The sequence below is a fragment of the Theropithecus gelada genome, chromosome 1, assembly GCF_003255815.1.
Source record: "Theropithecus gelada isolate Dixy chromosome 1, Tgel_1.0, whole genome shotgun sequence".
In the NCBI taxonomy this organism is placed as follows: domain Eukaryota; kingdom Metazoa; phylum Chordata; class Mammalia; order Primates; family Cercopithecidae; genus Theropithecus; species Theropithecus gelada.
In genome coordinates, this window is record NC_037668.1 from 209253638 (window position 1) to 209270619 (window position 16982).

The 16982-nt window shown below is 39.3% G+C and overlaps 1 protein-coding gene across 2 annotated transcripts in view; it reads right to left on the reverse strand.

Moving 5' to 3' along the window:
* B3GALNT2 (beta-1,3-N-acetylgalactosaminyltransferase 2) overlaps window positions 1–16982 on the reverse strand; it is a 62970-nt gene that overhangs the window by 39529 nt on the left and 6459 nt on the right. Inside the window, exons 2-5 of one of the 2 annotated variants that reach the window (XM_025361504.1) lie at window positions 14327–14449; window positions 12823–12970; window positions 7295–7395; window positions 2135–2328 (exon numbers count right to left, since the gene is read on the reverse strand). In XM_025361504.1, the coding sequence (XP_025217289.1) occupies window positions 2135–2328; window positions 7295–7395; window positions 12823–12970; window positions 14327–14449 (566 nt within the window). The remainder of the gene's footprint in view (window positions 1–2134; window positions 2329–7294; window positions 7396–12822; window positions 12971–14326; window positions 14450–16982) is intronic. The other variant, XM_025361494.1, reaches the window with a different exon arrangement.

Below are 16982 nucleotides of genomic sequence, written 5' to 3' on the forward strand. Positions count from 1 at the left end.
AGTCATTCTGCTTGAAAATTAAGAGGACAGAGTTGGGGTAAACACATCAATTAATAAAAGGCATGAGGGGGAACATCCCAGAAAGGAAAGGATCAGAGAGAGAGAGAACTGTAAATTCTTCATATAAACTCTGCCCACATCTGTGGCTGACTCATAAAATACACATTCAAGGCAGAACCCAAGTAGTCTATCCAAGGCCAAAAAAACTGAATAGAGATTTTAGCTGTTTCTCATTGAAAGTGAGACAATGTTTACAGTCTGCCTGCTAAAATAATCAAACAAACAAACAAAAAAACATTACTCTTTGAAGAATATAATAGGATCCAGAGTTCCTACAATGAATTATTCACGATATCTACGATACAATGCAAAGATAAGGGCCAGGTGCGGTGGCTCACACCTGTAATCCCAGCACTTTGGGAAGTCAAGGCAGGAAGATCACTTGAGGTTAAGAGTTTGACACCAGCCTGGGCAACATGGTGAGATCCTGCTCTACAAAAAATTTTACAAGTAGCTGGGTATGGTGGCACGCGCATGTAGTCCCAGCTACTCAGGAGGCTGAGGAGGGCAGACAGCTTGAGCCCAGGAGTTTAAGGCTGCAGTGAACCGTGACTGGACCACTGCACTCCAGCCCAGGCAGAAGAGCGAGACCCTGTCAAACAACAACAACAACAGCACCACCAAAACCCAAAGCAAAAGACCCCCAAAATACTAGACACAAAACAGAAAAATGTTACCCATATTTTAGAGGAAAGATATTAATCAATAAAGACAGACGCTGAGATGACTCAGAATAAGCGTACACAGATTTTAAAGCTGCTGTTACAACTATGGTCAAAGCTGTAGAGAAAAATATTCTCAAACAATGAACACATAGGAAATTTTAGAGAAATAAAAACAGTAAAAAAGAACTAAATGGAAACTGAAGCGCTAACAAGTATAATATTTAAAATAAATCTAAAATAAAAAATTCATTCAGATTTGAGATGACAGAAGAGTCACTAAACTTGAATACAGATTAACAGAAGTTATCTACACTGGAAAAGAGACAAAAACATTGAAAAAAATGAACAGTCTTGTGATCTGTAGGACAATACCAAAAGATCTAACATACATGTAATTGGAATCCCAGGAGGAGTAGAGAGAGCAAGTGAAATCAGAAAAGGTTCTGAAGACATTAATAGCTGAAAATCCCCCAAATTTGGTAAAAGACATACATTTACAGATTGAAGAAACATGTAGCACACCTTGAACAAACAAAGAAAAAGCACACCATGCCTGGTGCGGTGCCTCATGCCTGTAATCCCAGGACTTTGGGAGGCTGAGACAGCACTTTGGAAGGCTGAGGAGGGCAGATCACTTGAGGTCAGGAGTTCGACACCAGCCTAGCCAACATGGTAAAACTCCGTCTTTACTAAAAATACAAAATTGAGCCAGGTGTGGTGGCATGCACCTGTAATCCCAGCTACTTGGGAGTGGATATAAATACGTAATAAACCAAATACAGAAAAACGTTAACTGTTGTAGAATGCAGTTAGTGGCTATAGGGTTGTTTACTGAATAATTCCTTCAAGTTTTCTTCATGTTTAAAAAACAGATCCTTCAAATACAATTCCACGCTACTTCGTCAGATGCATTCTGTAAACAAATCAGATTTCCCCACATATCAGGAACAGAGAAACTTCAGGGATTTTCTGTTTTTGGTAAAAGAATAACTTTTATTTCCTCTATATCTTATTACAAAAAAGGAAGCAGTTATTAGCTTTGTATTACGGACTTTTACAGTTGGAAGAAAGAGGCAATAATACTCACTTATCCTAAGAATCCCAAACTTTTTTTATATCCATTACCAATTTTCGAAATTCCCTAGGCTTTAGGGAATTTTAAGTTGGAGATTTCTAATCTAGTCAACTCCTTCTTTTCTGGATATAGCACATTTATTCATAGATAATCTATCTCCAAACTAGTCTTATATCACACTACAGTGTATTCAGTCAATAGGGGAAGAAAGGTGAAAGTCTCTCAACCAGAGAGAATTATATAGTCTTCCAATCTACTTACTGTATGTCACAAGGAAAAGTTGATGTTTTTGAAAAAGAAAAAAGAGAAAAAACCTGTACAGAGCAGTGCATACCTCTTGTTCTGCCTGATAAAGTTTGACAGTGATGTTCCTCTGGAAACCCACATCACTGGCATCATAGAACACTCCAAGACTGGTAATAACGATGGGGTAGAGAACTCGGAAACTCACGCTGACAATTCGATCCTCAGACAGCCCTGATGAGGAGTCTTCGGACAGACTGAACGCTTCAATTTCCTGATTCAAAACTAAGTAATGAGAACAGGTTTATATAATTGAACAAATACAATCCTTTGTTTTACTAGTAGGAAGTAGTGAAGTGGGCTTAATGCCAAAACCTAGGTAATCATTTGCTATATATAATTCACAAATGGCAGGAATTTTTTAAAAATGCTTGAGAAAAATGGCTGCTTCTATATAAACATTTTTGAAATTTAAGAATAAAGTTTTCAGCCACATCTAAGTAAGTTAATTATCAGAACTGGTTTAATAGCTTTTTGCATACATGGGTGCATATATATGTATAAATGCCACAGGAGATATTAAATTTAAGTCATCTATTTGGAAGGGCTGGATACATAGAAATAATAAAAACAGTACTAACTGTAGTCATAAATAATCAGTAAATTTGGTCTTACTCTGCAAATTCCAAAAATCCTACTTCTTGATAGGCAATTTAAAATATTTGTGATACGTGACGCAATTATCACAGTATAAATAAGCAACTGAAGTCACTTCAAATAACACTGAAAAACTCTTGCTATACAGCATTGATAAAAGGTAAGCATATCAAACACAGTTTTGAACCACCTTCTATGTACCATTCCCCATCACATTTACATCTTCACTACTACCCTTGTGGTTGTGGCATTATCTTCAGTTTACATATTAAGAAACTGAGGCCCAAAATTAAGCAATTCACCTAAGGTCATAGAAAGTAGCAGATCCAGGAATCAAGTCCCATTTCGTGATTCCAAAGTCAGTCCCCTTTCCACTCCCCCATGGCTGTCTAATCAGTGCCAAAAGAGTTCTTTTCAAATAATTTTTCTTTATTTGATTTATTTAATTATGAGACAGACACCCAGTCACTCAGGCTGCAGTGCAGTGGCATTAACATGGCTTATTGAAGTCTCAACCTCCTTTGCTCAAGGGATCCTCCTGCCTCAGCCTCCTGAGTAGCTAGGACCGCAGAGACACACCACCAGGTCTTGCTAATTTTCTGTAGAGATGGGGGGTCTCATCATGTTACCCAGGCTGGTCTTGAACTCCTGACCTCAAGCAGTCCTCCCGCCTCAGCCTCCCAAAGTGCTGGGATTACAGGCATGAGCCACTGTGCCCAGCCTTCAAATAAATTTTCTAATTACCATAAGTGAATCAGAATACATTAAATAAAGCAGTTCATAGGCAGGGAATATCAGTGCTGCTTTAATAATATAAAACCCTATTTTAAAAGATTATATCAAAGTTCTTTGTATCTTTTAGAGCTGTGGTTTTCAAATTTTGCTGACTACACAACCCCATCAGTTAAAAATATTTGTACACACACCTATTTACTTACAAAATATATGCATATATTGTGGTAAGCTTATATATTCAGTATTAATAAAGATTGTATTTTCTTATTTTCAGGTAAATAGAAATTCTAAGCCTGGGCAGCATGGTAAAATCCTGTCTTTACTAAAGATACGAAAATTAGCTGGGCGTGGTGGCACACACCTGTAATCTCAGCTACTTGGGAGGTGAAGGCACGAGAATTTCTTGAGCCTGGGAGGAAGAGGCTGCAGTGACCTGAGATTGTGCCACTGCAGTGCAGCCTGGGCAAGAGAGCAAGACCCTGTCTCAAAAAAAAAGAAATTATATTTTCTTCCTATACTCTAGCAGATCATTTGGATGCCTATATCAGACTTCCTAGAAGCTCTTTACACTCAGTAGATACTCAATAAAATGGGACTAAAGGGAAGTGATGACTCTTACCTAATTACAGACATGGGCAGCAGGGAAAAAAGGAAAAATATAGCTTTTTGTCATGGGCTGGGTAAGCATTAACTGGAGAGTCTAGACTACAACATAATGGACAACAATACAATTTTTTTCTCTCTAAGATATTCAGTAAATAAAAGATATCCATAGGAAAAACCTCTTTATTAAAAGCAATAGGGCATGCACATTATAATACAGCATTTTTAGATAGTTTCTTATCTAAAAGAAATGTGCCTTGGGCTTCAAGTTACGTGGACACAGGAAATCCCGCTGCATTACAGTGCTATTAATCAACCCTTCTACCCCAGCCACAATAGCACAATGATTAATGCTTACCATGACCTTCTGGTACTGAAATAACCATAACTGCCTTTGGATTATCGAAAAAATAACATTAGGTTCAATATTAAGTTATACACACATTTAAAAATTCATAACCTAGGTATTACATATATGAAAATGTTTTATTAACAGAAAGTTCTACTTCTTTACTTTTAATAAATAACAGCACTTAAGATAATAAAAATATGGTTAATTTAAAAGTGAAGGGCTTCTTTTTGTTTTTCAATTGTAATTTGTTGGAGGATACCACATCATCAGTGACATAACATTCTATGGGGTTTCTGATCCCTTTAAGACTCCAGTGAGGCTGGGTGCAGTGGCTCATGCCTGTAATCCCAGCAGTTTGGGAGGCTGAGGCGGATGGATCACCTGAGGTCAGGAATTCAAAATCAGCCTGGCCAATGCGGTGAAACCCCGTGTCTACTAAAAATACAAAAATTAGTCAGGCGTGGTGGTGGGCACCTGTAATCCTAGCTACTCAGGAGACTGAGGCAGGAAAATCGCTTGAACCCAGGAGGCGGAGGTTGCAGTGAGCCAAGATCACGCCATTGCACTCCAGCCTGGGCAACAAGAGCGAAACTCCGTCTCAAAAAAAAAAAAGAAAAAAAAGACTCCCAGTGAAAGCCAAAGGACTTTCTCATAATTCATACATAAAATTTGGTTACAATGTTAACTGAATTCATAGACGTCCTAATTAAGAAACCTCTGTTTTATAATACAGACCTGAATATATTGTCCAATTTATTTAAAAAGCTGTTTGAAGCCCAACTTTATAAAATGGCAGGCTCTTTAAAATAATGTTCAGTACCTTCTACCTTCTAGGAACTATTCTAAATACATCATATGTATCAACTTATTTCATCCTTATGTCAATCTCCATGAGGGAGATTCTTTTATCCCTGAGTTTACAGATGATAAAACTGAGGCAGAGGAGGTCACACAGCTAGAAAATGGCAGAGCTTGGATTGAGAGCCATGGAGCCTGCTTATAAAAGTGAGGTGTTATTTAACTATACATTTTTAACAAACCTTAAAATATCAGAAGTCCTAATCAGCATATTTAAGACTTGGAAGTTTAACCTCCCTTAGAAACACAGCTGAACATAATGGGAAGTGCTAAAAAACACAGAGAGTTATAAATTTATCAGCTTCCTAAAACTGGTTCCCTGATGACACAGAGAACCTAATTAGGATCAGCTTTCTTTGTTGTCTTTGTTTTTTTGTTTTTGAGACAGGGTCTCGCTCTGTTACCCAGGTTGGAGTGCAGTAGAGTGAACAGATCATAGCTTACTGCAGCCTCGAACTGCTGGGCTCAGACTGTAGCCTCGAACTGCAGTCCTCCTATCTCAGCCTCCCAGCAGCTGGAACTACAGGCATGAGCCACCACACTTGGCTAATTTTTTTTTTTCTGGAGACATAGGGTCTCACTATGTTGCCCAGGCTGGTTTTGTGCTCTTTCTCCCGCTGTGGTGTCCCAAAGTGCTGGAGAAGCTTTCTTTACCCTCACCAAAATTTTTACAAACTTTTAATTTTAAGGCATAAATAATGTTACTTGTGTTTTAAATTTTTTTACTATTTTTTCTTTTACAGAAATAAATTAGATAATAATTCTAAGAGAAAGTGATTCATAATATTTGTTTCTTCAAGGTTATTATAAATTAACTGGTAAAATCAGCAGTTTTCCAAAAGTTCAAAATTTGGTAATTCAGGATTTATCTAAGCATAAGGAACTTCCAAATGCATATGAATCACACTGAAAAATAGAGTCTTCTGGATCCCGAAGTTTCGATTCTGTAAAGAATCTCTACAGATACCCCAAGTCAATCTGTCAAAAATGATGAAACAGGTTGGGCGTGGTGGCTCATGCCTGTAATCTCAGCACTTTGGGGGGCTGAGGAGGGTGGATTACGAGGTCAGGAGTTCGAGGCCAGCCTGGCCAAGATGGTGAAACCCCCTTTCTACTAAAAATACAAAAATTAGCTAGGCGCAGTTGTGGGCACCTGTAATCCCAGCTACTCGGGAGGCTGAGGCAGGAGAATTTCTTGAACCCGGGCGGCAGAGGTTGCAGTGAGCCAAGATGGCACAACTACATTCCAGCCTGGGCAACATAGCAAGACTCCATCTCCAAAAATAAAAAATAAAAAAAAGATGAGACATAAATTTGGATGAAAGATATTTTAGTCTATTAAAAACAGACTCGGCCGGGCGCGGTGGCTCAAGCCTGTAATCCCAGCACTTTGGGAGGCCGAGGCGGGCGGATCACGAGGTCAGGAGATCGAGACCATCCTGGCTAACATGGTGAAACCCCGTCTCTACTAAAAATACGAAAAAAACTAGCCGGGCGTGGTGGCGGGCGCCTGTAGTCCCAGCTACTCGGAGGCTGAGGCAGGAGAATGGCCTGAACCTGGGAGGCGGAGCTTGCAGTGAGCCGAGATCGCGCCACTGCACTCCAGCCTGGGTGACACAGCGCGAGACTCCGTCTCAAAAAAAAAAAAAAAAAACAGACTCCAGGGCATGGTGGCTCATGCCTGCAATCCCAATGCTTTGGGATGCTGAGGCTGGTGGATCCCTTGAGGGCAGCAATTCAAGATCAGCCCAGGCAAGACAGCGAGACCTCAACTCTACAAAAAATTAGCCAAGTGTCGTGGCACATGCCTGTAGTCCTAGCAGGGTGGTGAGGCAGGAGGATCACTTGAGCCCAGGAGTTTGAGGTTATAGTGAGCCATGACTGTGCCACTGCATGCTAGCCTAGGCGACATAGCAAGACCCTGTCTCTAAAACACATAATAAAATAAAATAATAAAAAACGAAAACAGACTCCATACTATTAAGCTTAGCAACTTTTACTCAACATCAAGAATGTGTATGGCAGTCGAGGGAAAAGATGACTTACCTGGATTTGTGATGTTGAGTAGTTTACAGGAATAAGGATCCTCCCTGTCTTCCACAGGCACTTCACAGCCATGAGCACCTATTATGAACTTCACAAGCACACTGAGAGATGTGTTGGCATTAACATCAGTTACTGATCTTCACCTCGCACATGCACGTTTCCTCATGCCCATTTCAGAGCTTTTACTTTGAGACACAAGTGTTTATGAGGATTAATTCTCTACCTTTATTTTTCTAGTCTAGCAAAATGGGGGAACAAGCAAATTGAAAGTCGCTAACTACCAAGTTACTTATGCATGAGTCCTTCATTGCAATGCTATAAATGCTATATTAAAGCAAGTAAGAATATGTCTGGCCTCGCTACCAGCAAATGTTCATATCATTTAAAAGCAAACTATAGTAAAGTCAGCTTCTCATGCCCACACCTAAAAACATACCTGTATCTAAAATTTTCCTTTGTTGCCTTCTTCTGTTTCAGAAGGTGTTCCTTTTGCTCAGGAATAGGTCTTTCCATCCAAGAAGAAATCCCCTTCTCTCCTAGACCTTGCTTCACTGGTTACCCCTGTAACTAGTGGCTCCTTCCCTCCACAGTATAAACATGATAAAATCCTGACTCTAATTATTCTCTTCACCTTCCATCCTTCCTTGCTATCACACTTTACACTGAGGTCCTACAAAGAAATTAAAATTGCAGCCTCTTGTTTCTTACTTCCCGCTCTTTTTATAAAACAAGAGTTTTAGCTTTAACATCACCACCTCCACTGAGATTCCACTAATGTAACCAATGAGCTGCTGCCAAATCAATAGACACTCTTCAACTCTTACCCTCCTGGCTTCTCCACGGGTTGATACTGCCCAGTTCCCTAAAATGCTCTCTTCCCTTCCTTCTGCGGCCTGCTCAGTCATCTTCACTGGCTCTTATTCCCCAGCTTGTCCACTGAGAGGGGGATTAGTTCAGGGCTCTGCCCTTGGGTCTCTTCTCAATCTACTCATTTTTTTTACTTCCTTTCCCTAGACAAGATTATTTATTCTCAAGGCTTCAACTAGCATGGGAGTGATTCCTGAATTAGTAACTCTAGTTTTTTTCCTTTTTTTCCTTTTTTTTGTGAGACAGAGTCTCGCTTTGTCACCCAGGCTAGAGTGCAACGGCACAATCTCGGCTCTCTGCAGCCTCCACCTTCCAGGTTCAAGCGATTCTCCTGCCTCAGCCTCCTAAGTAGCTGGGAATACAAGCGTGTGCCACCACGCCTGGCTAATTTTTGTATTTTTAGTAGAGATGGTGTTTCACCATTTTGGCCAGGCTGGTCTCGAACTCTTGGCCTCAAGTGATCTGCCTGCCTCGGCCTCCCAAAGTGCTGGGATTACAGGTGCGAGCCACTGTGCCCAGTCCTGAATTAGTAACTCTAGTTTAGATCCATGTTCTAAGTAAAGGACCTATAAATTCATTGGACGTCTTCGTCTAGATAACCCACAGACAGCTGTGTGCTAAAGCCTGCTACTACTGACTTCTGAGAGTCAACTGTCAACTTTTCAGAAATTTTGTGAGACAGTTACTAAACACAGCCTTTATTTAAAATTAAATTATATAACCTTATAATTAAATATATATCAAAAAAAGGAAATACTCAAATTAATCACAATGTTTTACTACATTTTACTATTATTTATGTTCTTGAGGTAATTTATATTTATTACATCTACATGGTGGAATAGTATACATGGCAAGCTACTGCTTATCTTTCCCCGACTCTGTGTTCAGAGATGTTACGTTAGTCACCTGTATTGGCCATGGTGGGAATATTCACACCCTAGAAACCGGCAAATAGTACAAATAAGGGTTTGGTTTATTGTTTTGTTGATGGTCTAGACTTAAGAAAGTATAGAGAAAATGTTGATAATGCAAATTAAGCTTAATGTAATGTGTCTGTCTATAGCCATTACAGAGTGAATAGTTCAAAAAAACAGTCAAGGAAGATACAATTCCAGTATTCAAAAACTATTACCTGATACAGCATAGAACTCACTGACTTTATTAAGTGTAAAGCTGACATATCTTGTCAATTTAGTCTTCACTGTTTAACTTAAAAGAAAGACTTTTGTCAGAACTATACTCTTTTGTTAACTGCAACCAGAAGTTGGTCATAGATAGGAGAGTCCGACAAACAACAAAAGCATTCTATGAGAATCAACTGACTTCATGGAATTTACGATAAACAGTATTGTACAGGTCATTATCTGTCAATTACTGCTGTATATCCTTTATGTCAATAAAATTTATAATAAACATGTATGTACACATAAGCATCCTTTTTCCCAGAGAGCCAGTTAGTAAACCTTCAACAGTACACCACTGCCTGTAGGAACCTCAAGGTCAACACATACACAACTGAGCTTCTTTCCCATGAAACTTGCTCTTCTCATGTAGTATTTTTGTTTTGATTGATTCCACTATTCTCCAAGTCAGAACACTAGCAATCTTCCCAGCCTCCTCCTTCATTTTCTACATTCAATGACCTTATTCTCTCATAAGGTCACCTCTGCAGATCAGCTCCTCAGCAGTCCTTGCCTCAATAGGTCTTGTCCTTCCACTCAACCTTCCGCATGCCTGTTATACATGATCTGCTCACTGTCTGCCTCTCACAGTCATATGCTTCCCCCCTCTTTTCTTTATATACATCTCTCTGCTGTCCTACCTCTCCTGGCTACTTCTCTCACACTGTGCCACAACCCTTCCCCCACCACCACGAGCCCTGTGCTCCAGTTATATAGAAGCGTTAGGAGTTTCTCATACACCCCGGGCTCTTTTCTACCTATTTATATCACAGCACATGTAACATTTTATTACACTATCATACCTATTTCCTTCTACTAAATGTCAAGCCCCTCCTAACACTCAGGCTATACTGTGTTTATCTTTGTATTCTACCACACATACCACACTATCTACTTACAGAAGTACTTAGTGTTGAGTTTGGGTCCTTTGGAGAAATGCAAGAATGGAAAATATGCCATAACCACAGAAATGCAGTTTCTGTTACTAATTACCAATTAAGGCAGAATACCTTTCATAGACAACTAGCATTTGGAATAAAAGTATAAACAGAAATGAGTAAATGTGCTAACTAAATTATTGCTAGTATGTATCAAATTTGTTTTTTGAGCCATCTTACTAGGTACTCTTACTAGATACACAAAATTACTATGTCCCAGGAACGTGTTTTTGCCTAATATCTATTTTTATACAGATAGCTGATCATTTTCATAACACAAATCGAGCGTGCTAAATTTAAAGCAAGACTGTTATGATGGCAAATAAATTAGTGGTGAATGTCTGAATATTAACTTTACTCATTACATTTAGTTCTGAGTCATTCATTCAATAGTTGTTGAGTGACTTAGTCTGCACCAAGCTAGGTTTTAGGTATTGCGAAAACACCAAGGAAAAAACCTGAACCCCCAGTGCTCATGAAACCTACATTCAAGTGGAGGAAGACAAACAATTTTACAACTAAATACAATACAGATGCCAGTTGGTGATAAGTGTTACCAAAAAAAATTAAGGCCAACTAAGGGAAGACAGAAACAAGATAGGGATGGGCTGCTATTTAATATGGGGCTGTCTGCTAGAGTGACATCTAAGCAGACACCTGAAGGAAGTGAGTCCCGAGCACATTAGTGAGAGAGGACACAGCAAATGCAAAGGCCCTGAGGCAGGAGCACTTTTAGTGTATGAAAGTACAGTAAGGCGGCCGGTGTATGTAGATAAGGTCAAAGACCACAACAAAGACTTGGGGTTTCACTCTGAGCAAGAAAGGAGGTCAATGGAGGGGTGTGAATAGAGCATTGACATAATTTGACTAATTTTAAAAGGATCACTCTGGCTGCTGTATGGAAAATAAAATGTAGGGGTCAAAGGTAGAAGCAGTAAGTTCAGAGAAGGGGACTTCTGCAATAATCCAGGTGAGAAGTAATGGCAGCCTAGATCAGATGGTAGTGGTAAAGGCGGTGAGAAGTCAGATTCTGGGTCTGGTCTAAGCAGCATTAGGAAGGTATGCTGATGGACTGGACGTGGCAGGTGAAAGGAAAAATCAGGATAACACTAAGGGTTTTGGTCTGAGCAACTGGTGGAGGAGTCACTGTTTTCTGACAGGAAAATACTATAGGAAGTACAGCTTTTGGAGGTGGTTCTGATAGTAGTGATGATTCTGAGGTCTTTCATTTGCTGTGTAATAGGCTCTATTATCACTGCAACCATGAACTAAAGAAACCTGTCTTCAAAAGGAATGAAAGCTACTATGAGAAAGCACTACTAGCGACAAGAAAATTCACAATTAGGCTGGGTTTGGTGGCTCACGCTTGTAATTCCAGCACTTTGGGAGGCTGAGGCAAGCAGATCACCTGAGGTCAGGAGTTCAAGACCAGCCTGGCCAACATGGTGAAACCCCATCTCTACTAAAAATACAAAAATTAGCCAGGCATGGTGGCAGGTGCCTGTAATCCCAGCTACATGGGAGGCTGAGGCAGGAGAATCGCTTGAACCCAAGGAAGTGGAGGTTGCAGTGAGCTGAGATCGGGCCACTGGACTTCAGCCTGAGCAACAGAGCGAAACTCCGTCTCAAAAAAAAAAAAAAAATTCACAACTGCAATTTGCTTGTATAGCTACTTAGTCACAAATGTGCCAGTGCTCTTCTATCCTGAAAGGGCATTCTCTGCTTATCACCTGAGTCTTCACATAAATAGAAGTCAACTTTCTATGCATTTCTTCTCCTAGTCCCTCACCACACAATCTTCAGAGGCTGATCTCATTGAGAACAGACTAAGGCTTTGGGCTCCTAACTAATAGCTGAGAGCTATCTAACGTCAGCATGAAAGGGATTACCAAAGCTCAGTTTTGGAAGGGTAGTCAGGAAAAAGAGCATGGCATATTACACACACTGCAGATTACACAACTAAAAAATACTACAAAACTGAAAAAAATTAAATTTATCTCTGTGAAGTTAGTGAAAAGTATATTTAGACATGCACGTGTCTAAGGAGAAAACTGCTCTAAAATGGAACCTTTTAAGAATTGCTATTCTAAATCAAAGCAAAAAACAAACAAATCACACTGGGTATCTAAATACTACATATGCTAACCAGTGAATATACTCTCTTCCAACTATCATTTGGCTTAAAATGTTGGTTAAATTTACTTTTTGGCCCAAACTATATGGAAGAAAAGCAAATGAAACAGCCATTTCTCCCAAGAAGAGGCCACATATCTGAATGAACATTTCTATTCAAAATAAGGTTTTTCAGAACTTTTTTTTTTTTTTAATTAGGCAGGGACTCATTCTCATCACGCAGGCTGGAACGCAGGCTGGAATGCAATCACGGCTCACTGCAGCCTCAATTTTCCAGGCTCCAGCAATCCTTCCACCTCAGCCTCCCGGGTAGCTGGGACTACAGGCACACACCACCATGCCTGGCTAGGTTTTTCAGAACTCTTATTTCAATAAACCAGGCAAGGCAACAACTCAGAAAACCTACCGTTGACTTAATGTGGGATGCTGTAGCAAATGCCTCATCCAGGTGCTTCTTATCACGTTTCGAAGTTCATGGTTATTGCGAGCTGACAACACGCCAACTACCACATCATAGTGAGTAGATTTCCACTGAGGAAATAAGGCCAACTGATCTAGAAATAAGAACAATACATTAGAAATAAGTCATGTATCAATTACTATGAAGTTCAATATGAATCATAAGTTTATTACAAAGTATATGTTTGTAGGAAATTCAGATAAATACAAAGAAAAGAATTTTTAAATCACATATAAACCCAGTATCCAGAGACAACCACTAATAACATTTTGGTGTAGAGTCTTTTTTGTCTTTCATGTATATACGTATGTATTCATGCTCACATAAGTATATTAATTCTTCAAAACAAACAAGATGTTTGTGGTAAGAATCTGTTTCAAAAGGCAATGTAGCATAAAAAACCAGTAAGCATTAAGAGTCAATTAGGCCACAGTTAGAATCCAGGCTCAATCATATATTAGTTATAAGTTATTTAGCTTCTTGAGCTTCAGTTTCCTCAACTACAAAATGGGTATAATAATACTTCTCATAAAGCTGTTGTAAAAATTAAATGAGATAACATGTATAAAGCTCTTGGTTTAGTATCAGGCACATAGGAGGCATTCAATGGCAACTAAAAAAAATGTGCTTTGAAAAGTGAAGTCCTACATTAATGTTAGGTATTAAGCTTGGCGGATGAAGTTGAAGGACTTCCATACTGGAAAATAATGCAACCCTTATTTATATCAATGAATTCTACAGCCAGTAAACCTTTTACTACCTACTAAATATTCTAAAGAATGATGGGAAAGCAACATTTTTAGTAAAAAAAAAAAAAATAATAAAGTAACAAGTCATTCTGAACGGCTCATTTTTTATTGTCATAAGGTCTAATGGGCAGGGTTACATTTCCATCTAAAACTTGTCCTTAGAAGACAGAAGAGAAAGATATACTTTGTCCTTGTTTTCCATCACCAGTTTTAAGGCTTGAGAGCTAGGAGACTATATATAGCTCTGATGAGGTATCCATTTCATCTCTTTCTCCAGTGGTGGGAACTGATCCAAAAAGTTTCCAAAAATAAATTACTGAAGCCCAGACTCTTTACTACATTAAATGCAATGTTTTTATATACCATGGGATCTAGGTATTCAGTCTAAAAGACAACAAAACCATGCTGATATGTTTTTCGAAGGCCCAATTAAAATAATAAAAACAGATCTTTCTACTAGGATAATTTTAAGGATCTAATACAGAAATTTTTGTGTAGATACCTTATTTTCCACAATAGATATATTTCTTAAAATGTTCCATTCTAGGGCAGGCACAGTGCTCACGCCTATAATCCCAGCACTTTGGAAGGCCGAGGTGGGCGGATCATCTGAGGTCAGAAGTTTGAAACCAGCCTGACCAACATGGAGAAACCCTGTCTCTACTAAAAATACAAAATTAGCTGGGCGTGGTGGCACTTGCCTGTTTTCCCAGCTACTGGGGAGGCTGAGGCAGGAGAATCTCTTGAACCTGGGAGGTGGAGGTTGTGGTGAGCCAAGATCACACCATTGCACTCCAGCCTGGGCAACAAGAGTGAGACTCCACCTCAAAAAAAAAAAAAAGTTCCATTTCAAATGGAATATAGGTATTTATCATTTCACCCTACAATGAGTCATGTACTAAAATGAATTCTTTTATAAAGACAAAATTTATTTTTAAATAAACTCAAATTTTCATGGATTAAGCTTATTAATAGGCCATATTTATTGAATACCTAATCTGTGAAAAGCACTACATATAGAGTATCACTTAACGTTCACAACCCATTGAGGTAGGTACTTGTTCTTTTTTTGAGACGGAGTCCCACTCTGTGGCCCAGTCTGGAGTGCAGTAGCGCGATCTCAGCTCACTGCGACCTCTGCCGCCCAGGTTCAAGTGATTCTCCTGCCTCAGGCTTCCGAGTAGCTGGGATTAAAGGCGCCTGCCACCATGCCTGGCTAATTTTTGTAGTTTTAGTAGAGATGGGGTTTCACCATCTTGGCCAGGTTGGTCTTGAACTCCTGACCTTGTGATCCACCACCTCGGCCTCCCAAAGTGCTGGGATTACAGGGGTGAGCCACCACGCCTGGCCTGGTACTTGCTGAACAAATGAAACACACAGAGAATTCTGTAACTTAAGTCAAACAGCTTGGAAATGGCTGGGCTAAGATTTAATCCCAGGCAATCTAACTCCATTCTTTATCACTGTTCTAGTCTATAGCTATACAGCTTAATATAGCTTATCTGAGTCTAAATTCTGATCTTTTAATGCACAATACCAGTTCAACTGGTGAATTAGCAACAAGCGGACCACTGAACATGCTGGGTAACACATCAATTTTTTTGAACTCATGGCTCAGAACATTTTTTCTCAAATACATAATTATACGATGGAAGTTGTACCTAGTGCTGGAACTCACTCTAAATGAGTGTCTGAATTCGGAGACTAATTTAAATGACTACATAAAATTGAAAATATGCCTCCCCACCTTTTTCACACAGAAATATTATGTACATTCTAGTGTCAGGAAGGAGGCAAAGGTTCCGACATTGATTCCACAGCCAACATTTTGTATTACGTAAGTATGAAGTTATTTAAATCCCTGCGCTTCAACTTCTTATTTAGAGAAAATTGACACAAAAAAATGTTTTAGATATTCTATTTCATTTGTTTCAAAGTCTCATCTCAAAAGATTAAAAGCTGTAGGGAAAAAACCACATTTAATCTAAATGCCTCTTTTATCTGACATCATCAGAAAATAAGGATGCTGCACAAAAGCAAACTTTCAAAATATTTGAAACATCACTTTTAATGCCAAAAATTTACTACCTTATTTTTGATGGCTAATCAAAGCAAATTTTTTAGAAATAGATTACACAGAGAATAATTTAATCTTTTCTTGATGTCTCAAAATCTTCATGAAAATTTCTCAAATCTATCCCTTTCTTGTCATTAATTCTAGCTGCTGCTCAGTTCGGTCTGTTTTTTCACCTGGACTAATATGAGGGCATCCTAACTGGTTTTTACCTGAATTCTCCATATAATTGTTAAACAAGATTTTTCTAAAAATAATAAAGAAATACAAAGATAACCATGTGGCATGTGAAAATCCCATGGATTATGGATGTAAACTACTTTTTGATCTTACTCCACCTCTCTGCCACTCTCAATGCCCCCTGCTTCTAACCCAGGTCTAAGCTGTTTCTGTTCAACTGCTTTACTTTACATGCATTTCTCTTTTCCTTGCAGAGGGGAAGTAACACGGCACATTGTGGTCTTTTAGAGAAATACTTCCAGATATACTGAAGTCAAATTTCAGAAAAATAGGTTTTTTAAACCACATACCATTAAAGTAAATTAGTCCAACAGACTCCTGAGTACTGTGTTACACAGTACAAAACCCAAAGTAGCTGCATAATAAAATACCTGTGTAAGAATGTTGCTCGAATTTCTAGCTCCCCTTACCAATCTGGCTCTAAACTCTTATCACCTTTTGTTTTATGTTACAAGAACAGGGTACCAGGGTACCTAGTTGATTCTGGTGTCTAGAAACAGAGGGGGAAAAAAAGTGCTAAGAAGTAAACATGATGGCAATGATGCCGCACCTTGCCATGTCCACGCTGTTGGTCAAACCCCTCTGTCATGCCTCTTTAAAGAGAAAAGAGAAAGGTTTTGTTTTGTTTTGTTTTTTAATGGCAGACCGAAGTGGAGATCTTGTAGCCTAGATAGGATAGTCTGACCTAGCGTAGTCTTTTTGGCAAATGATTTGTGTTTTCAGTGCGTGGGGAAGCTGTCCTGGGGGCTTGGGTGACAGATAGCACATAGGCTGTTTCTGGGGTTGCAGGAGCTTCCCTGAGCTGAATGTTGTGGGTGTTGCAGAGCTTCAGGAAGTGTGGCGACCAGAAAGCGTAGACCCGGGGCCCAGGACCTGCCTGCCCCTGCAGCCTGGCCTCCCCGCACAGGCCGTGGCTTGCGCTCCAGCCGCTCTAGTCTCTCAGGAATTTGCTTGTTACTTTTACTGTGTAAATAAAGCTTCCTGGTTCAATACCCAAAAAAAAAAAAAAAAAAAAAAAAAAAGAAGTAAACATGATACAAAAG